This window comes from Hydra vulgaris, chromosome 10 (assembly GCF_038396675.1).
Source record: "Hydra vulgaris chromosome 10, alternate assembly HydraT2T_AEP".
Taxonomy (NCBI): Eukaryota; Metazoa; Cnidaria; class Hydrozoa; order Anthoathecata; family Hydridae; genus Hydra; species Hydra vulgaris.
This window is the reverse complement of record NC_088929.1, coordinates 24,416,043-24,438,364: the sequence shown is the minus strand read 5'-3', so window position 1 is coordinate 24,438,364 and position 22,322 is coordinate 24,416,043. Positions and strand designations below refer to the sequence as shown.

Below are 22,322 nucleotides of genomic sequence, written 5' to 3'. Positions count from 1 at the left end.
ATATATATATGTATGTATGTATATATATGTATATTTGTATATATTTATATGTAAATATATATATTTATATATATATATATATTATATATATATATATATATATATATATATATATATATATGTGTATGTATATATATATATATATATGTGTGTATGTGTGTGTGTGTGTGTGTGTGTGTGTGTGTGTGTGTGTGTGTGTGTGTGTGTGTGAGACAACAGGTGAAAAAGACACGTCACACATTTCCACTTTTGAGATAAATGAAATTTTGTCTTTGAAAATCTGAAAGTTTTTCCTGTATGCCTTTTCTTTGGGTGTTTCTGTAGCATTACATAGGCCTTTTTTGAGTTGCATTTTACTATTTTGCTAACCTTCAGGCTTATGTTTATATAGTAGGGGACATAACCCTTTTTCCCCTGTAGTCTTCATATATATACATATACATATATATATATATATATATATATATATATATATATATATATATATATATATATATATATATATATATATATATATATATATATATATATATATATATATATATATAAAGTTTAACTCTTGATAATTCTAAATAATTACAATAATCATTAGTACGTAAACATAAATTAGTATGTGACACGCTTCAATAATTTGCAAAATTCATAATATTTCATGTGGGCAGAGCAATCAGAGAAACTTTCAATTTCTTTGTTTCAATTCTTCTGTGACTAATTATTGAGTTCTGGCTGGACTGAGAAAAATATTTCTTTTGAAAAAAATTAACTACAGCTTTTGTTTTTTAGTAAAAGTTTTTATTGAATTTAATGAAAAATTAATATGATGTCATTTTATAAATGTTTGGACATAAAAGTTATAAAAGCAAAAAAAAAAATTAAATTTTACAGGCAAAGTTTACCAGACAGACAGGTTAAAAAAATTTACCTGTAAATTGGTAAAAAAAAAAAAAATGTGAAAGCTTAACCCTAACACTGGAGTATATAATTGTCAGCAAATAGACCTACTTAGAATTATAGTTGTCAGAAACATTATTAATATAAGAAACAACAGGGGACCTAGAATTAAACCTTGTGATATTTCTGAGGTTACTGGAAATAAAATAAAATGTTATTAAAATAAACCTGAGGTTGAAGAGTAAAAATAATATTTTCGAAAACTTCTGATACAAAGATTTTATTGAATTTTATTTATATTATTGCTTTGCTATTGCAACAACAAACAATATAATAATAGACACAAAATTTTTATAAAAACGTAGCATAAAAATAATAAAAACTTTAAGCATGCAATAACAAAGATCTTTTAAATATATGTCTTTGTGTATGATAATCTTTATTTCTTCAGGTGAAAGTGTCAGTGTTGTAAAATTTACTGAGGCAGTTCCAGATAAGCGTGCTACCAATCAAGATAAAAAAAATATGTTATTTTCAGTAAGTAATTTCCACCTTAGATAGTATTACATATGGTAATAGTTTTTGTTAAAAATTTTAATCCTTTAGGGTACAAATGTTGCAAGCGGAAACTGTGTTGGAGTTGTCATTGGAACTGGTGTTAACACAGAAATTGGTAACATTTTGTCTAAACCTTTTCTTTTTTTTTTAATATTTGCTAACATTGTTCAAGCCATTTTATTTTTTTTAGGAAAAATTCGAGACAACCTTGCCGAGTCTAGTAATGAAAGAACACCTCTCCAAGATAAGCTTGATGAGTTTGGGGAACAACTTTCTAAGGTTATAATTATTGTTTATACTATCCATGGCTCAATAATTCATTTAAATAGCATAATTGAATATTAAGGGGTGTTTATTAAAAATATGTGAAAATTATAAATTGTCATTACACATTTTTTTAAGTTTTAAAGTTACAAATTAAACAGAAATATATTCCTATATAATAGATTTTTATTATTTTATTAACTTGAATGTTTAATTACTTTGTTCACTTATTAGTTCTGATTTTTCCTATTTAAAGATGTCTTAGCTAAGCCTATGATGAGGCAAGTATTTATCCTATTACAAAGTTGTTTCAGATTGTTTTGTATGCTAGTTTTTTGCATAGAAATTTACACTTCAAAATACTCCAAAAATCCTTAATTGATAACATTCTGGGGTATTTGGCTTTACCTACATAATTTATCAGATTCTCTTCAAAGAATGATATCATTGTTTTGGCATAATGCAATGAAGCCAGGTCAAGCCAATATAGTTATTAATCATCATTGTGATACTCTTTGATAAGATACTAGTTGTTTCTTGACGCAATGCTCCAAGTAAATAATTTGGCTAAATGCAAGGCTGCTGAGGACAATACAGTTTTGACAATCTTTTTTAGAAATGCACAACCAAACAACCATTATTTGGTTAGCGGTTTTGAGACCTTTTTTTCGTTCATTTTTCTAGCAATACCTTAAACTCTTTTATAACCAGAACCATTTTTTATGTTATAGTAGTCCAGGATAATAAAATTTGTAAAAAAATTTTCTGTAACCTTGTTTTGAGGTCATTTTTTTAGAAATGTGCATTTTTTTTTTTTTTTTTTACAAAACTCAAAAGATATTTAAAAAAGTGTTAAATTAATACCGAAATAGATAACTTATGGGTGTACTATTTTTTAACTTTCAATTTTTTCATAAATTTCACAATTTTTATTAAACAACTTTTAATAGCATTGTACAATAGCTTATTATTTATCAGATAAATTTTGAGGTCAAATTTTTTAAATATTTTACTTGTTTAAATAGGTAATAACACTAATATGCATATCAGTATGGGCAATTAACATAGGTCATTTTAATGATCCTGTCCATGGTGGATCATGGGTGAAGGTAACTGTTTTTTAACTAATATTTTACATTAATAAGTTATATAATTGACTATTTTTACTATTGTTATGATGCAAAAATTTTTTTAGCTTAAGTCAGAGTTTTTAAATAATTGTAATAATATGTTAAAAACTTTTTATTTTAGGGAGCTGTTTATTATTTTAAAATTGCTGTTGCATTGGCTGTTGCGGCTATCCCAGAAGGTCTTCCTGCTGTCATAACTACATGTCTTGCTTTAGGTAGTTTATGTGACTCAAGATTTGAGTCTTGATTTTTGTTTTTTTGGTTGAGATTTTGAAATTTAATGTTTTCTAGTTTTTAAACATGATTTTTCTTGATATTTAATATTGTGATATTTAATACTGTGGTATTTAGTTTATAATTAATTTAATACTGAGATAATTGTTTATAACTAATTTAATACTAAGATAATTAGTTTATAATTAATTTAATACCAAGATAATTAGTTTATAATTAATTTAATACTGAGATAATTAGTTTATAATTAATTTAATACTGAGATAATTAGTTTATAATTAATTTAATACTGAGATAATTAGTTTATAATTAATTTAATACTGAGATAATTAGTTTATAATTGATTTAGTACTTAGGCTTTAACTGTTTTGGTGAATTTTTATATAGGTACACGGAGAATGGCGAAAAAAAATGCAATAGTTAGGTCACTTCCCTCAGTTGAAACACTTGGTTGTACTTCAGTTATTTGTTCTGATAAAACTGGTACTTTGACTACAAATCAAATGTCTGTTAATAAAGTAAGCTTTTTCATTTAAAAGTATTTTGTTAATTTTTTAGAAAAATATTTAACAATAAAACTTTTTATAAATGTTTTGATTTTTTTAGTTTTTTATTATTTCACCTGATCAAAATTCATTTACTCATTTTGATGTCACCGGATCAACTTATGAACCTACTGGAAGCATGTTAGTGTTCTTGTTCATTTAGATGTTTTAAGTTTTGTTGTCATAAATTATGTTTTTAGAGATTTTATGTTTTAATATGTCTTAAAATGCATTTTAATATATACATTAGGGTGTCCCTTATATGAGTGAAATTTTTTTTTTTGGATATCAAAATGCATAACCCCTATTTCTTTTTAAACTAACCAGACTTACTTAAATATAAAATTTTATCTTCCTACGACAACATTAACACATGCTGACAGAACTCTGAAGATTATGAAAATTGCTGCTTTTAACCTTTCTTGTTATGTAATCAATTGAAGCACTTACATTTTATAAAATATTTATTAAAAGAATATAGAATTACAGATCAAGCAGGATATTTTCCTTTAAGGGTGTCTTTGCATTCTGGATACAGATTTCTATGCTCTTGCACACTTCCTTTGCAGTCATCAAATCATGAAAATCTTTAATAAGCTTTTTTAGCTGCATTAACTGGTTTTTGGTAGGAATTTTCTTTTTGCTTCTATATATGCAACATCTTCATTCCACGTTGAAACAAGTCTCTGGAGGAAGTTCTCATTAATTTTTAATTAAGAAAATAAATTCGTGCAAACACTGATTTTGTGTCTCTCAAGTACTTGTTTATCCTTGGCGCTAATTTTGATCTGGGATTGCAACATACATATTTTTTAAGTGTAAATAGCTCTAACTATTCACCTCGCATGGTGCATTGCTCCAGGAAGTCTGATTTTAATTTTTTTCTCATTATCACCTTTTAAGAAAATAACAGATAGTTCAATCAATTCCTGATAATTATCATGTGCAATTATTTTTTGCAGTTCTCGATTGCAAAATGTCAACAATTCTGCAAATGTTGTTTTACTAAAATGTTGTTTGACAATATCAGTATACGTTTCAATAGCATCTTGTGTAATTTTTTTGCAACTCTCTCAAAGCATGGTAAAGATCTACAAGTTTTTTTACACAGGTGTAAAAAAAACTTACCAGAGCTATTCACAGTTATAGCTCTGGTAGGGATTCTAGCTTTTTTCCCAAAATACAAAAACTCTTGAATAACAAGACTTGTACTTCACTAACAGTCTATTTAACTTCGGGAGTGTTAAAAAAAAGTACTGCAAGAACTTGATGGTTAGACAGTCACATTGCTTCTTAATTTCACTACCATTTCTACAAATATAAAACAATATGTTAATCATGAGAATAACTGAATCAGGATTTTTTTTAAATGTGGATTTGCTTAAAGCGGTTTTTACGATGTCGCAAAATTGATAATAACTATCTATTTACAATTATTGTAAATAGATAATTATCTATTACTATTATCAATTATTATCAAATTATCAGGATAATAATTATCTATTTTCAATTATCAATTTTGCATCATTGTAAAAACCATTTTGAGCATATCCATCCTTTTAACAAATAATGCAAGTAAGCACAACTATTGTGCAACTTGTGTGAACATGATTCGGTGCAAGTCGGCACAGGTTATTGTATTCCAAATAAGGTCTAAATTTTTTTTTGAGTGTTTTAGAAACAAATGAGCAAAACTGAGACTATGCATTAGAAACTAAAATAGAAAACTATGCACTAGAAAACTATGAAAATAAAAACTTTGAAAAATAAAAGACACCCTAATATATATATATATATATATATATATATATATATATATATATATATATATATATATATATATATATATATATATATTTATATATATATATATATATATTATTGTCAAAAATATATATTTATATTAATATATAGTTTTAAATTAATATAATTTTATTGTCATTTAAGTCAAACTTAATTTTTTTTTTAAAGAACTGTTGATGGCAAGAAGATCAAGTGCAAAGATTATGAGGTTCTAAATGAGTTTGCGACAATATGTTCTTTGTGCAATGATTCTTCTTTAGAATATAACAAGGTATGTCTGTTAACCTTTTGCATCTTGATATGTTTGTGCTTATGAGGATGAATTTTTAGATTTTTTGTTTTAATAGACCAAAAGCAGTTATGAAAAGATTGGAGAGCCAACAGAAGTGGCTTTATTTGTACTTGTGGAAAAGTTAAATGTTAACGATATTGACTTAAAAAACTGTTCTGTTTCTCAACTAGCAAGTGCTTGTAATAAAAATTTAAGAGCGCAGTTTAATAAGGTAATTACTTTTTAATGTTTGTTTTTCTAAAATTAACTTGAATTAAAAAATAATTATTATTGATAACTAAGACATGCATATGCATACATTATCAAGTCTTCTCAGGAAAGATGTTGCATGCCTTATATGACTATGCACTCAATTTTTTTTTTCTTATACAACTTTTTTTGCGATCTATATTTTATATGACTATGCACTCAATTTTTTTTTTCTTATACAACTTTTTTTGCGATCTATATTTATATTTATATCTATATTTTAAGATTTTTTACCTATTCTTTTATATAGTTTTAAAAGTTAAAAGAATCTTAATTAAAAAAACAAAAAAACAAGACTAATCCAAAAATAAAAACTGTTACAAGGTAAAAAATAGAAAATTTTACAAGATCTTGGTCAAATCATTTAAAAAATAATTAAGAATTGGAGTTAAAATAGTTAAATTTTCTAGGGAAAATTTAGTACAATTTTTAATGAGTCAACTATTTGACTTAATCAAATTGAATAATATAATCAATATCAATCATCAATATCAAATTATATTTTATATAAATGACTATTTTGCCAAGTAGTCCAAAGCACTACCAACAAGCAGGACAACGCACTACCAACAAGCAGGCCAACGCACTATTAAAACAAAACATCTTCAAAAATGTGTAAAAACCACAATTTCTATTTTTAACTTATATTGCTTATTTATAAAAGTCTAGTTTTAAAGATCACTTAATGAAGACAGAAGTTTGCAGCCTAAAAATAGTTTGAAAATTCTAAAAATCATTAATTCTTCGAAATTTAACATTTTAGGACTTCACTATGGAGTTTTCAAGAGATAGAAAATCAATGGGGGTTTATTGCATACCAGCAAGTAATTCACACCATTTGCACCCAAAGATTTTTGTAAAAGGTGCTCCTGAAAGCTTAATTGAGCGATGCAATTTTGTGCGTGTTGGCAAAGATAAAGTTCCAATGACAAAGCAACTTAGAGAGGGAATTCTCCAACAAGTGAATATTTATGGAACAGGTTTGAAAATTTCAACACTTTAAAAACATTAAAATTGTATAACATAAAATCTTAATGTGTAGCTTTTTTTATTGTATAAATTAATGTTTATTACAAAGTTTATATTTATAAATGAATTAATTAGAAATAGAAGAAATATAAATAAAAGTTATAAAAAATATTTAGAAAGAAAAAAAATTTTTAATATATAAAACAGTATTTTAAAAAAAAAAGAATTCAAGTAATTTGTATTGCAGAGGTAAAGAATTTTTTTTTAAATAAAATTGTTATTTAGAATGTGTACCTCTATTTTTAATAAAATAGTAGTTATTTAGAATATGTACCTCTATTTTTCAGGTAAAGATACATTGCGATGCCTTGCACTAGCTACAGTTGATGACCCAATATCAAAAAATGAAATGGACCTCACAGACTCTAAAAACTTCATCAAATATGAGGTAACTTATGGTTTAACTTGTTTTACATAATTTGTTAGTTGAATAAAAATGTTTTTTATTATGCAGTTAAATCTTTTTCAAATAATGTTTGTGAAACCATACATCTCAACAGAGAATAAAGTACTGAATCTATCAAATTTTTAAATGTTATTGAAGAATAAAGCAATCAGATAATTGATGAAATTGAACTTTATCTTATATAGTTTGATGTACCATAAAATAAAAATGCCTAATGATAATAAATGTTAATACATTTTCTTATTCATCTCTCAAAGGTCAAAGGGTCAATAGAGTGGGGGGGGGGGTGGAGAACTAATTTTTTTCTGTGTGTGTTTGTTTATTATTCTTGATTATTCATTATAAGTTAACTATATCGTTTATATCAACCCTCGGAATTAGGGTCGGCATTCGGCAATGCTGACCTAACTGCCGACCTGAAAGTGTTTGAGGGTATTGTTTTATGGTAAGACCTTTGTATCAAATAATCTTTGCCGACCTCTAAAAGATTGAGGTTGACAAATTATTGCCGACTTCATTTTTCCTAATTCTGAGGGTTGGTTTATATATAGTAAAATAAAATTTAATTGCTAAACTTTGATTTTAAAGAGTTTTTTAATCAAATTTATCTTTATTAGTGTAACATGACCTTTGTTGGTGTTGCTGGAATGTTGGATCCCCCACGTACTGAAGTTCGTGATTCCATTAAAGAGTGTTATGAAGCTGGTATACGAGTCATTGTTATAACTGGTGACAATAAAGTAAGAGTTTACTTTTCTTTAGAAATTTTCTGTTTTAAAAAATTTTATGTTAAATTCAAGTAAAATATGTTAGTAAATATAATAAATAAAGTAACCTGAGTCATATTATTCTATGAGTGACTTAAAAAAGGCTTATAGAATGAAATGTTTCCCACTATAGTACTTTAAACTTATTTAGAATACTGCAGAAGCAATTTGTCGGCGAATCGGCGTTTTTAGTGAAAATGAAAGTACTAATGGAAAGTCATTTTCAGGGCGTGAATTTGATGAATTGTCAGAAGTCGAGCAAAGAGAGGCTTGTAGAAATGCAAGGTACAGTTAAATATTTTCAGAATGTAACGAAATTATTTTACTTTTTATTTATAATTACTTTTATTTAATATATTCCTATAGCATGGTTGTAAGATCAATGACCACTTTTTAAAATAGGTGATGAGAATCTAAGAAGAAAAGTGTACAATTAAAATCTTGTCTGTTAAATCTCATACTTTTACACTTCGTGTTCAAAACACTTATGTTTAATTAATTTTTCCAAGAACATCTATACATTATAATTATCTCTTTAAATCCAAGAACATCTATACATTATAATTATCTCTATAAATCCAAGAATATCTATACATTATAATTATCTTTTTAAATCATTTTCATTTTTTCATAGCTAAAAAAATGATCAAAACTAGTTGGATTAGAGAGTTCCTTAAATTAAGTTATCTACATCAAGCCTTTCCAGGAGATGTGTGTTTTTTTGACTCAACTGTCCACAAAAACGTTTTTTACTTAGATATCTTGGTCACGGCTGTCTGCAAGTTTTACACAAGTATTTCAATACTTTGCGACAAAAACTAAGTTTCAAAAACAAAGAAAGCAAAACAAACAAAATAAGAAAATTAAATTAAATTTATATAGAAAAAAAAAAAAAAATTTAAATAATTTGTGTACTGTTTTTATTTTTGTTTCTTTAGGGTGGTTGTAATTTTTAGCAACAAAATTGGATGAGCAAAAAAAAAAAACAGTTTTAAGTCGACATCAAAAAGAATTACTTTCCTCTACTTTATTTTATTTTTAAAAGAAGAAAGCAGAAATAAAAATTGCTAAAATTGCTATTTATATAATTTTAATGCAACAAGTATTTTCGCTATATGAATACGTCTATGTAATGCATGCATATATTTTTATCTATAACTTTTTTTATTATATGATTATATTAAGTTGATCATTAGTATAGTATATTTGAATAAAGTGCTTACTTCATTTTTGTTATATGTTTTTAAATGATACACAATGTGTATTACACATCTCTTCACATTCAGATTTCTTATACCTTTTAGGCCTCCCAGTGTATTTTTTAAGTAAGGTGTGCATACATATATACATAGTTTTTAAGCTTCAATTAGGCAATGTTGCCTACACATTTTTCACATACCCTTAATTGTTTTATATTACCTTTCTATTCCTGTAAGTTTTTAATCCCAAATCTTTTATCGCTTTTGGATACCTGTTGCTTTTTAACATTCAGCTCAGTGTGTTTAGTTCTACCTGCCCCCTCTCTTTTGGTCTACTATGTTATTGGTGAAATATACGTAAACAACTGTTAATAATAAATCTTTGCTTGCATTTTGTGCTTTTCTACTGGACATCTGTTCAGTAGAAAAGAAAACCTTTTAATAGTTTTTAGCTAATTCTTACTCTAATATAATCTTTTCTCCTTTTTTCCCTAAGACTCCTATGGCTGTATGTGTTCTACTAAAGCACCTGGTTATCAAGTTCGGTTGCAAATGATAGATGTTATTGTAACAAGTATATGTATTGCAAAAAAAATGAAAATTAAAACTGTAAACAAATTATTTAAATTATTAATTTTTTTCTATTTAAATTTATTTTAATTTCCTATTTTGTTAGTTATTCTTTCTTTATTTTGCCGCAAAGTATTGAAACTCTTAATAAATAAAACTTGCAAACAATCGTGACCAAGTTGTCTAAATAAAAAACTTTTTTGTGGACAAACAAGACAGAATGCGTCTCCTGGGAAGGCTTGTATATAGTAAATTTTTTGTCACTAATAAAAAACAAAGTTACAGCAAAAATATTTTTTTAATTTGCCTAATGAGTTCATTTAGTGTCTTCAGAAAACTAAATGTTTTTTATAAATTTTTTCTCGTAAAGACGCATTTCAAAAACTCACTTGATTGTTTTTAACAATAATTGGGTTTTAAGTAAGTTGGTTTTGATTATCCTTAAAAGTATATGACATTTAGTTTAGGGTAAATGTAAGATTTGCAACTAGGGTGTGAATGTCTATCTTAGATTTGGTTGTGAAATGTTTTTTTATTTTAAAAAAGTTTGGAAAGAATTTTGAAGTTGCATATAAAAATCTTCATGACAAGAGATAAACATAAAGATAATGGAAATTTAGTAGCAGGTGGAGTAAAAAGAATTTGTAGAATAAAATATTGCGCAATATTTTCTACAAATAGAAATGTAAAAAGTATTGTGCAATATTTTCAAAAAGTAAAAAGGATGTACAATATTATAATACATAAAATGTTACAAAAATACTGTGCACTCTGGTATATCTATTAAAAATAATGTTGAAATATAATATTTGTGTTTAAAATAGTAATATTTACAATAGTTATGATTTGATAGAATTTGTTTATTTAAAATTACTACATTTTTAGATTGTTTTCAAGAGTCGAACCTTCACATAAAAGTGCTATTATAGAGTACATCCAAGCTGATGGTGAAGTTGCAGCTATGACCGGTGATGGTGTTAATGATGCCCCTGCTTTGAAAAAAGCAAAGATTGGTAAAATCATTTATAATTTTAATTTAAAGAATTAAGAAAAATTAAGCATTGTTGCTTTTTTTGGACACATTGTTTTAGACTCTTCATTAGGGGTGTGCCAAAAATATACTAGTTAGTAAAAAAAATATATTCATAATACAGTATCGATCCTCTATCTAAAACTAGGGCTGTAAATCCTGGCTCGTGTTCGTGAACAGCTCGGTGATCGGCTCGACAAGAGCTCGTTCATGTTCAGCTCGAATGGTAAATGAGCCGGGCTTGAACAAAAAATCAGGCTCGTTTATTAAACGAGCCGAGCTTGAACATCATAGGCTCGTTCATATAGGCTCGATTAAAGCTCAAATATATATATATATATTTATCCAATGCAATGAGAGCAATATTTGTGAAAATGTAATTTGAACTATTAGAGTGCAGTGTTTAATAGGAATTATTATGTTTGTGAGAGTTTACATTATGTTTGAACTTTGAACATTAAGTTTGAACATTGAACTATTAGTTTTAACTTTTATTTTGAACTATTAGATTTGTGGGATCTTATTTCATTATGTTGTTTATTTGCATGTTTAATAGACTGTAGGATTGTTTATGTTGTTTGTTGATTTGGACTTGCATTATTACAGAGTCTTTAACGAACAATTTTTTTTTACTAAACGAGCTTTAAACTAACAGGTTACAATAATTATTTCGAGTTTTAAACCAGTCCAGCTCGAGCAACATGTAAAACGAGCCGAGCCCAAACAATACCAATCCTTAACGAGCTGAGCTCGAACAAAAAATCTCATGTTCGAAACGAGCTCGAGCCGAGCCTGAACACTCTTAATATGTAAACGAGCCAAGCCGAGCCTTGGCAAGCTTGGCTCGTTCGGCTTGATTTACAGGCTTATCTAAAACTAAATCAAAAAATTTATTATAACAAAAACTACTAATATATTTTATTAAAATTTATATATTGTTAATAAATAACAGCTTTTAAGTTGTTTTTTTTTTTAATTTGTGAGTCCAACCAGGTTATTTTTAGTATTATTTTTTCTCATAAAACTCCTGCTGACTTTTTGTGTTTTTATGTATCCTTTTCTCTTCTCGTGGGAATATGTTTTTGCACAAGTTTTTTTAGCCTATATACAAGATTGAAAACAATTTAGTTTTTATAAAATTTTAGTTAAATTATTTTATTCTTACAGTTGTATAAAAAAGAAACCTGCTTTTGAAAATTTAAGTAAATCTGTTGTTTATCGCTGTTACAATTCTGTAACTGTTTGATCAGCCAAAAGATCCTTTTTACTTTTTAACCTTTTATTGAAGGTTGTTGTAGTTTATCAGTTATCAAGTTGCCACTTAGCTGAAAAATAAGAAGAAAATAAATTTTATTTTAACTATCAATAATTAGAAACTTATTGTAAAAAACAAGCAATAATGCTAAATTTTTCTAAATTCGACTTTTAATAAAATTCACATTAATATTTTGATTAACTAAATTTTTTTTAATTAAATTTTATTTGAAAAAGTTTTATTCAGCATAGTAAGTATTGAACTTATTAAAAATATAATCAAGTAAGAATAAAAAAAAAATTATCCAAACTAGTCGTTTTTTCTCTAATAAAAGCATATCATCCAAGCAAGACATTGGCAAATTTGAAAGCCTCATAAAATTCTTCATAAAAATAAGCTTCTAATATTTAGAATTAAAAAAACAAAAACAGGAATAAATGGCGCACTTTATGGTAACATTCCCTATCTTAAATAAGAAAAAGTTGTCTGATTTGTTCTAAAAACAACCCCTTTCCCCTTCATTGTTTTTGAAATTAAAAAATATATAATTGACACACTGTAACATGTTATATGTGATTTATGTATTAGGAATAGCTATGGGCAGTGGAACAGCTGTAGCAAAGTCAGCATCTGATATGGTTCTTGCTGATGATAACTTTTCTACAATTGTGGCTGCTGTTGAAGAAGGGCGATCAATATACAATAATACAAAACAATTTATTCGCTATCTCATTTCATCAAATATTGGCGAGGTGGTTAGGTATGTTTTAAATTTTATAAAACATGATCTGGAAACATGAATGATATAAACATTTGACATTCATACATAAAGCTGAGTATTTAATATTTGAAATTTTCATTAAAAATGTTAAAACATAAAATTTAAAAACATAAAGCATAATTTTTTTAATCATTTTTTTCGAAATAAGTTTTTTATTGTTTTTTTTTTTTTTTTTTATACCTATCGAAACTCACTAGACCCGATAATATTTTTTAAAAATATTGTTGTTCTAATACTTAATAATATTTATTGTTTTGTAGTATTTTTTTAACTGCTGCTCTGGGTATGCCTGAAGCTCTAATACCTGTTCAATTGCTATGGGTTAACTTAATGACAGATGGTCCTCCAGCCACAGCTTTAAGCTTCAACCCACCTGAAACTGATATAATGAAAAAGCCTCCCAGAAGAGCAAAGGAACCTCTCATTAGTGGATGGTTATTCTTTCGATACCTTATTATAGGAGGTTTTTCTTTTTTTTTTATAGTTTACTTTTTTTAACTTCTGTTTTTCAAATCATTCATATACATATAAATATATATATGTATATATATATATATATATATATATATATATATATATATATATATATATATGTGTGTGTGTGTTTTAGTTTATGTTGGCATAGCAACTGTAGCTTCATCAGCTTGGTGGTTTATGTTTTATGAAGAAGGTCCACAAATGAGCTTTTATCAGTTAAGTCATCATATGCAGTGTTCATCGACTTCAGAACATTTTGTTGGAATTTCATGTAATATTTTCAAAGATCTTCATCCAATGACAATGGCTCTCTCTGTTCTTGTTACTATTGAAATGTTGAATGCTTTAAATAGTGTCAGCGAAAATCAAAGTTTATTAGTCATGCCACCGTGGAAAAATAGATCTTTATTAACTGCAATTGCTGCTTCAATGATCCTGCATTTTTTTATCTTGTATGCTCCCTTCATGAAGGTAATAGTTTTTTTTTCCTTATCTGAAATTGAGACTTTTTGTAACCCAGCTCAGAATTTTCGTAACCATTAACTTATTTTCCAGCCAATATTTCGTGTAACTCCTCTTAATTGGACTGAATGGAAAGCAGTTTTGTACTTCTCCGTGCCAGTCATTTTTATTGATGAAATTTTGAAATTTATAACAAGAAACTTTATGATGCAATCATCAACACTAGGTATTTAAATATACTTTTTATTATGTTATTTATTATAATATCAGAGCCATAGCAAGCTTCTTTTTTTTTCAACAACTTGATTGTATAATTGTAAATATTTTTTTTTAGTCAAAACAAAGCAAGATTGATTAGGAATTAAAAATAATTTTGTACTGAAAATCACTAAATTAAAAAATTCAATTGAATCGTGGCATGTTTTATATTTCTTGGATTCTTCAGAATCAGCTGGTCTACCACTTCGAACGTTTAAATGGAAAATATTTGTTATTTAAATGACGATGCACTTTTTGTTGCGCCAAGTTTAATGTAAACAGCTGTAATAAATTTAATAACTCCAAATTGTTTTTTGTTCAAATTTTTACTAGATAAAAATTAAAAAGTTCCGGTCAGCAAAATATAAACAACAATTTAGTGTTTATAGGGTCTATAGGTTATAAACAATAATGTTGATATTTGAATTTGCTATTAAAAGAATTTTAAAGTTATTTTAAATAGTGGTAATCTAATAATGCCTTATTAAATTAAAATTATTATAAATAGTATACTTCTTACCAGCGGGGTAGGTAAGTCAGTGTAGTCAATGCGTGGAAAAGACTTGAATATCATTATTGTATATATTAGGGGTTTAACGCCTTATGAATTTAAAGACCAGATAATTTCTTTTTATTTGAAATACCCGGAAAATGTAGCCTTTTCTGTAGCAACAAAAATTTCGGAGCAAATCCGGTAGAAAGATATAATCCGAAAGCAAGTATTTGTTAGCTTTTTGATTTAGACTAATATCTGTGACTGTTGGGTGGAGAGATGTATGACAAGAGCGTGACTTATTTCATGGGCATCCTCAAGTAGTAATTCGTTTGGTTGTTTCATAATGAAACTTTAAAACTATTCGCCGCGCTTATGAAATAAATAATACTACTTTTTTATTTTATTAATCATATTTGCAGTATTATTTAAATTTAACAAAAAACAGTTGATGTTGACCTTTGTTATTTAACACTAGGATTCAAAAGTTTTTTGTTTTGGTTCTTTTTCATACCATTGAGAATACAATAGTTTTTAAAGAATACGTTTGAAAGTATTGCACCATAGTTTCTGTTTTTTAACTGATAAGATTCTGATACAAGTATCATTAGATTTTTGACTTAACGTCTTTTGCCAGTATACACACAATATGCACTTCAATAAATCAGGTCTAAACCCTCGAAATAAGAAGTGTCACCGAATATTCGGCAGCTGAATATTGAGTGCTATGGGCAGGCGTCTAGCCGAATATCCGGTATTCGGCAAAACCACTATTCGTGACATCTCTAGTTACATGCTTTTGTTTTTAAACAAACAAGCAAAAATAAAAAATTGGAAAGTTAAGTTGAATGAAAAAATCAAAGGATTTTATGATTTTCACTCGACTAAATTGGCTTTTAGTTGATTAGTTGGAGGTCCATAGTAGATTAAATTGACTATTCGTTTTTTCTTAGTTGACTAATTTCAACTTCAACTAGTCGATTTAGTCAAAGACGATAACAGCACTAATTAGTTATCAAACATTTTTCTTCATTTAATTAAAAACTACAACTTTCACAAATTATGCGGCAACCACGATCAATCAATAGTTAGAAGGTTATAATTTGAAAATAATAATCATCTTAGTATGGTAGCATAATAATTTTTCTTTTATTTGGTTTATCATAAGAGAAGTCACTGGCAGCTAAAAAATACTTTTACATTTTGTTAAAGTATTTTTTAGCTACCAGTGACAGTGACAACCTCACTTTTTGCCTAATACTTTCACTTTACAAATAACTTAATAATGATTTTTTTGATTAAACAAAGCGGAAGAATTTATTAAGTATTTTGTGTATGTAAAACCAAATCTTACAACTTCATTATTTTCTAGATCTAACAGTTCAATTAATGATACATTTTTCCCTCTATACTCTTTATCTCTTGTTAAAAAGAATTCATATAAAAACCTGAACTTTTTTGAGTTATATTTTGAAGAGTTTGAAAATGGCTTTTAAATGTAAAATTTTAACAAAGTAGTAGGTCCTAATGGTGTTATTGGCCATTGTAAGCTTATTTGATGTTTTTAAAGATAAGGTTATGTTTTAAAAGAAAAGGTGAACCTCTTTAAGGTTTTTTATTCACTTCAACACGGAGCTTTTCCACAGGATCTTAAAAAAGCAAAAGTCATACCGATATTAAAAGGTAAAAATTAGTAACTATCGTTTAAACTAACTTCTTTCTGTATTCTCTAAAAGAAAGATTTTTGTATAACAAAATTTATAACTATTTTACTAATATTAAATATATAAATAATTTTTTATACAGCAATAAAAATGACTTTTAAAAAAACATTTCTTCTGAAAATCAATTCTTCAATTTACTAGAAATATTTCTTACTCATTTAAAAATACTAACCTTACTTCGATCGTTTTCATTGATCAGACAAAAGCTTTCGATATCATTGATTAAAAAATGTTTTGAAAAAGTTACAATGGAACGGAATAATTGGAAATATATGAATTTAGATGAAAGTTTATCTCTAAATCAATAGCGATGTGTTCATGCAAAAAAGTATATAATCTAATTTGCTAAGTATTACACGTGGAGTTTCTTGAGGATCCATATAAGGACATCTCTAATTTCAAATTTATGTTAATGATCATTTCAATATTTTTGACCTAATGACAACTATGTTTGCCGATGATTTTAATTTCTATATAAGTAAAATCATTATGAAACCAGGGCCGGATTTTGTCACTCGCCAAGGAGGGGGCTAAAAAGGTCTTCAACAACAAAAAAAAAGGTCCGCATATTTTCATTTATAAGTAACTTTCTTTTTTAATTTTTTATACTTTAGTGTAATAATCAAGTTCATATACGTATCATTACGTATAATAGTCAATTTCGTTCGTCAGTATAATAGTCCAATTCTGTATAATAGTAAATTTACAAAAGAATATTTCTAAAAAAAAGTCCAAAGGGAGGGGGGGGGGGGGACCTACTACCCCATGGTCCCCCCCTCCCCACTAAAACCCACCACTGTATGACACAATCTAACAATATTAATTTTATACTAAACTTTCAAATTGTTTAGATTAAATAAAGCCACATAATGAACTATTAATAAAACTAAACTTTTTTATTCTTATCGTAAAAACACCTACTGCCAAGTAATATATTTATTCTTTTCATCGATGATAACTCATTAAAAAGGTTTTATTGACAAGATTTTTAGGTGACTATATCAATGAAAGTCTTACATAGAAAAATCACATTGGTAAAGTTTTAAAGATTACACAATTTTTGTTCATGGCCTTTAAGTGTTATATTTCTATTGCTTATGTCTAAAGTATGTGAAAAAATGACTTCAGTAAGCACAAACTTTGCTTTTCATTTTTGTTATTATAATCCGGTAAAAAAAAATTGTACAATGAATAAACAAACACAGTCGGAAACCACGCAACAAGGTTCAGAAATGTTTAGATTTTCTAGATTTACAATTGTACTGTGAATCACTCTCTCGAATAAGCCCCCAAATGTAGTCCTCCATTATGTTTTTATTATACTGTCCTTGGTAACGACGTTCAAAGTCCAATATATCTAGATGAAACGCGCTCGCCTCGCTCCTTGGAGTAAGCGCCCATGTTCTCTACGAACTTCTCAAGATGCAAATCAAGGATATGGACTTTCAGAAATATTCTGCATCTTATTTTGGCGTAATTCTTTATGAGAGTCTGCACTAACTCCACATAGTTTTCAGCTTTGTGGTTACCTAGGAAGCCCTGAACAACTGCAACAAAACTGCTCCAAGCCGCTCTATCCGTCCTGTTCAACAGCTTTGCGAAATTCTCATGTTCTGTAATTTATTTGATCTGTGGTCCGACGAATATACCAGCCCTGACCCTAACCTTTTGAAAAAAAATCTTGGAGTTATTGTAATGCTGCTGACTCCATGTCAAGATCAGAGACTAATTGCTTAATGAGGCTTAACTTTTTTTTTTATATTGTTATTTAGGTGCCCCAAGAAGATCTAACGGTCTTGTCACAGAGCACCGCGGAAGTGCATTTAACCAGGAAGTTCACGCCTCCTTCCTTACCGCGACGCGAAAATATGTCCAAAGCTCATTTCGAACCTGGATCTCTTGCTTTTAAAGCAAGCACTCTAACCACTATGCCACGGCCGCACAACTTAAAGTGCAGCGGTGGCATAAGTACTTTATGAGGTTTTATCAGTGGCTCCTACTTCACCTTACTCTTCCTGAGAGAAAACTCGGTCCGTTGTGCCCAGTCCTTTGAGCGAAAATGAGCCTTAGTGTAACGGCTGTCCCAGAGACAGAGAAAACAAGGAAATTTCGTGAACCCTCCTTGAAGACCCACGAGGAATGATACCATTTTAAAGTTACCGATGGCCTCACATTGGTAGTCGTTATACATTAGCGCACTCAGCAACATTTTGACATTGGTATATTCCTCTTTGAGATGCACAGAGTTGGCCAACAGGAGAGACGAAAGTTGTTTTCATTATAAGGCAACACGGCTTTGAGGCTCTGAGAGGAACTGTCTATAAATAGGCACCATTTAATAGGATTACACGCTATACCACTGTTTTGATACCCTGGCTCAAATTTCCATTGTTTGAGCCAAGGTATCAGAAGCTCAGCATTCGATTTCGTAGGCCCGAGGTTTCTAATTAAATCATCCGCATCTTTCTGGTTTGGGGAGTACGTAAAAAGATCAAAAAAAATTATTAATGCAATTCCTGCAATACAACTCCATATTCAAAACTTATTTTGGAGAGAATATAATTCAAGTCTTTCTGGTTAGGGAAGTACGGCTTTCTATCCCCAACTTTATCTGTGGAATCGTAGTCGATATCTCTAGTATCTGCTTTGCTATCTGACTTGCTGCTGTCTCCTAAAGATAGCTAATCCAGTCAAGAAGGAGTCGGAACAAGCAGATCAGGGCTGTGTGGTACAGTTTTTTTGGGTTTACCATTTTTGCCGGTTTACAGTTTTTGGGTTTACACGAAATTTCAAAATTTGGAACGATTTTAAAATGTGATAAGGAGTTGTAATTTACAAAGTTTTGTCATGACTTATGACAAAACTTTGTAAATTACGACTCCTTGAAATCAACTTTCTTGAACGTTCTAGAGTATTTAAGAAAATTCTAAAAACATCTTAACAACTCTAGCAGTTTATGAATATTATAGGAGGAAGCTCGGGATTGAAAGCAAATCGAGAATTTTCTCGAAAACACGCGATTTTCCATATTTCATTGTCCCGGTCACAGAAGCAAAGTTTTTCTGAAACAACAGCAATTTCTTTTTTGTTCTTGACCTAATGGGTTAGGAAAACACACTTTTAACCCAGGAACAGAACAAAAGTGAAAATATGTTACTTAGTGTTGTAAGTATTTTATACAAAACAAGGAACGTTATTAACAAACGTATCTTAGTTCAAGTGTATTACTTTTTAACTGATTGTCATACTAAATATGTATTGGTTGAGGTAGTACTAATAGAAACTTTCTAATGGCAACAGAAACAGCTAGCGCGTCTTTTGAATTTAAAGATCCGTTTCTCATGCAGAGTTATTTTTATATGAAATAAAAGTATAAGAATTAAATATGTTTAATGTTTTTTTATTATAATGTAAAAATTTAAAATTAACTTTTTATGTTATTTTACAAAACCTTTTAAATTTCATTTTTTAAATAAAAATTTATACATATATTTTTAATCTCTTTAAAACCGTATTTCTTTTATTATCGATGCTTTTTAATGAGTATTTTTTAAAAGTTATTATCTCCATTACAACATTGTTAAACATTGTGAATAAATACGTGTTTAATTTTAGCGATTTTTGGTGATAAGACCTATTAGCTTTCTCAGAATTTTTCGTGTTTTTTATTATTTTATCTCAAATATTTATAATTAATTTCTTCTTTTTTATATAGTTGCAAAAATAAAATAAAAAATAATATAAAATAAAAATAAAATAATAGTAATAATAATAAAAATAATAATAAGTCTTGTTTTATAAATATTAGTACAGTCTATTTAATTACCATTAACATGTAGTTTTTATCAAGGTAAGTGTTCTGTGATCGTATAAACGACAATTACAGCCGACTCTAACACTCTAAGATTAAACACTGTTTGCTCATTATGAAAATTGTTGAAATAATAAGCGACAATACTTTATTTGTTTAAGACAAGTTTTCACTCGTTAATAAATTTTTAACACAATATAAAAGGTTAAATCTCTGATTAAATATCTTTAATAATTGATTGAAAATTGCATTTTATAATTGTTTAGATTTGCTAGATTAACTCATACTGTCCAATCGGATGGCTGTTTGACATTAAAATCGCTTGTAAGATCTTATCGACCCAAGACATTTTATTTTAAAATTACTTATGGCCTAGTCTTGAAACGATAAGAGGTTTTAATTTTATTGTTGAAGTTTTATATGAGCTTTACTCTAGTCAACTCTATTATATAGTCTATATTTTTATTTCTAGTCAACTCTATTTAATCTATACTTGTATCTCTTAAAGATTTACCTTACAATAATCTTTAATTAAAAGATTATAACTTTAAAAAGTTATAATTTTACCATTAAGTCTAAGCTTACTAAGTCTACAGAGCATATATCATGATGATTGGTACCTCAAATCATGATGATTGGTACCTCAAATCATGATGATTGGTACCTCAAATCATGATGATTGGTACCTCAAAAACTAGTTATTTGGGTACTTTTTTAGTTTTTTTTCTTCAAATCTTATTTGCTATAACAACTCAATATTTTAAAAATAAAAAGACGGCCACAAAGCCTAATATGTCTTTTAACTTAAAATATTGTTTGGTTTTATAAGGTCCTTGTTAATCTAATTTTATATATCTAAGTCTGTGTTACGCCATGGGTGGAACTGTTTTAGGTTTTTCAAATTTCTTCACATGTAAATTGATCACTTATGCAGGTTATTATGACTCATTACCATGTTAAACGTACTGTAAAAGTATTACCCATAACTGAACGGTTTCTGAATCCATGACTGACCCTTTCTGAAAACTTTTGTAAAAATTTTTAAACTGTTCATTTTAACATGTTAAAAAAAATATCTTAACATATTAAAAATAAAAATATTTGCTGTTTGTTAAAGTATTCATCCTAAATATTTTAATAACCAGCAAGTTCGTCCTAAATATTTTAATAACCAAATTATTCGTCCTTAATATTTTAATACCTTTGAAAATCTGCCATGTGTGATTGTGTCATTTAAGTTTGCCTTTTTTTTAAAAAGAGAATTATTTTAAAAATTTGAGAAAGATTTTAATCAAATTTACTAGTACTTTAACTATTGCAAACTTATGTTATGAAAAAACCTTGTTGTAGCTAATATGTATATATATATATATATATATATATATATATATATATATATATATATATATATATATATATATATATATATATATATATATATATCCCGAAGGAAAAATCTATTTATATATATCACATACCCCGGTGGAAAAGCGAATAACTGGTTTTATAGTAATTTTTGATCATTTTTTTTTTCTCGTTTTATTGTTTCATTTTGTCTTTTACGCCTTAAAAATTCAATTTTTAGTATATGAATTTAACTTGTAACATTATGATTTTATTATGTCGTTATTTAGATTGTTAATATTGATAGCTTTGTAGCTATCAATATCATAAGAAATATCGTTAGCTACATATCGAAGCGTTGTAGCAAGCAACGATTTAACTGTAATTAGTTAATGTAACTGTAATTAAATTTGTAACTAGTCGAAGAATATAGATCGCAGCAGTGTTGATGATTGTAGCAGTGTTTGTGATCGCAGCAATATTATTACGATATATCGATTGCTACAGATCGTAGATATTTAGCTAAACATAACAACAGACCTAATGGCTACATATACATTTTAACTAGCGATGTTGTTACGATATATCGATAGATACCGCTAGCTGCTGAATAACGACAATTCTATAGCTACTATGTGACTATAGTCATCATTTGCTATAACAATATGTAAATACATATCGCAAGTTTTTAGTTTACGATTAGAAAACGATATGTTAATAGCTACATATCGTAGCTTTGAAACGTGCTAA

General features: G+C 27.7%; 1 protein-coding gene across 1 annotated transcript in view; it reads left to right on the top strand.

Moving 5' to 3' along the window:
* Nucleotides 1-14,507, top strand: part of LOC100207814 (sarcoplasmic/endoplasmic reticulum calcium ATPase 2) — a 28,820-nt gene extending 14,313 nt beyond the window's left edge. The window contains exons 6-24 of the mRNA XM_065807578.1: nucleotides 1,343-1,428; nucleotides 1,498-1,564; nucleotides 1,640-1,728; nucleotides 2,739-2,822; nucleotides 2,965-3,058; nucleotides 3,465-3,595; nucleotides 3,684-3,763; nucleotides 5,594-5,696; nucleotides 5,773-5,928; nucleotides 6,730-6,946; nucleotides 7,283-7,383; nucleotides 8,019-8,141; nucleotides 8,320-8,453; nucleotides 10,823-10,950; nucleotides 12,811-12,982; nucleotides 13,264-13,466; nucleotides 13,614-13,951; nucleotides 14,036-14,168; nucleotides 14,277-14,507. Coding sequence (XP_065663650.1) covers nucleotides 1,343-1,428; nucleotides 1,498-1,564; nucleotides 1,640-1,728; nucleotides 2,739-2,822; nucleotides 2,965-3,058; nucleotides 3,465-3,595; nucleotides 3,684-3,763; nucleotides 5,594-5,696; nucleotides 5,773-5,928; nucleotides 6,730-6,946; nucleotides 7,283-7,383; nucleotides 8,019-8,141; nucleotides 8,320-8,453; nucleotides 10,823-10,950; nucleotides 12,811-12,982; nucleotides 13,264-13,466; nucleotides 13,614-13,951; nucleotides 14,036-14,168; nucleotides 14,277-14,296 — 2,459 coding nt within the window. The 3' untranslated portion in view covers nucleotides 14,297-14,507. The remainder of the gene's footprint in view (nucleotides 1-1,342; nucleotides 1,429-1,497; nucleotides 1,565-1,639; nucleotides 1,729-2,738; nucleotides 2,823-2,964; nucleotides 3,059-3,464; nucleotides 3,596-3,683; nucleotides 3,764-5,593; nucleotides 5,697-5,772; nucleotides 5,929-6,729; nucleotides 6,947-7,282; nucleotides 7,384-8,018; nucleotides 8,142-8,319; nucleotides 8,454-10,822; nucleotides 10,951-12,810; nucleotides 12,983-13,263; nucleotides 13,467-13,613; nucleotides 13,952-14,035; nucleotides 14,169-14,276) is intronic.
* Nucleotides 14,508-22,322: the final 7,815 nt, after the last annotated feature.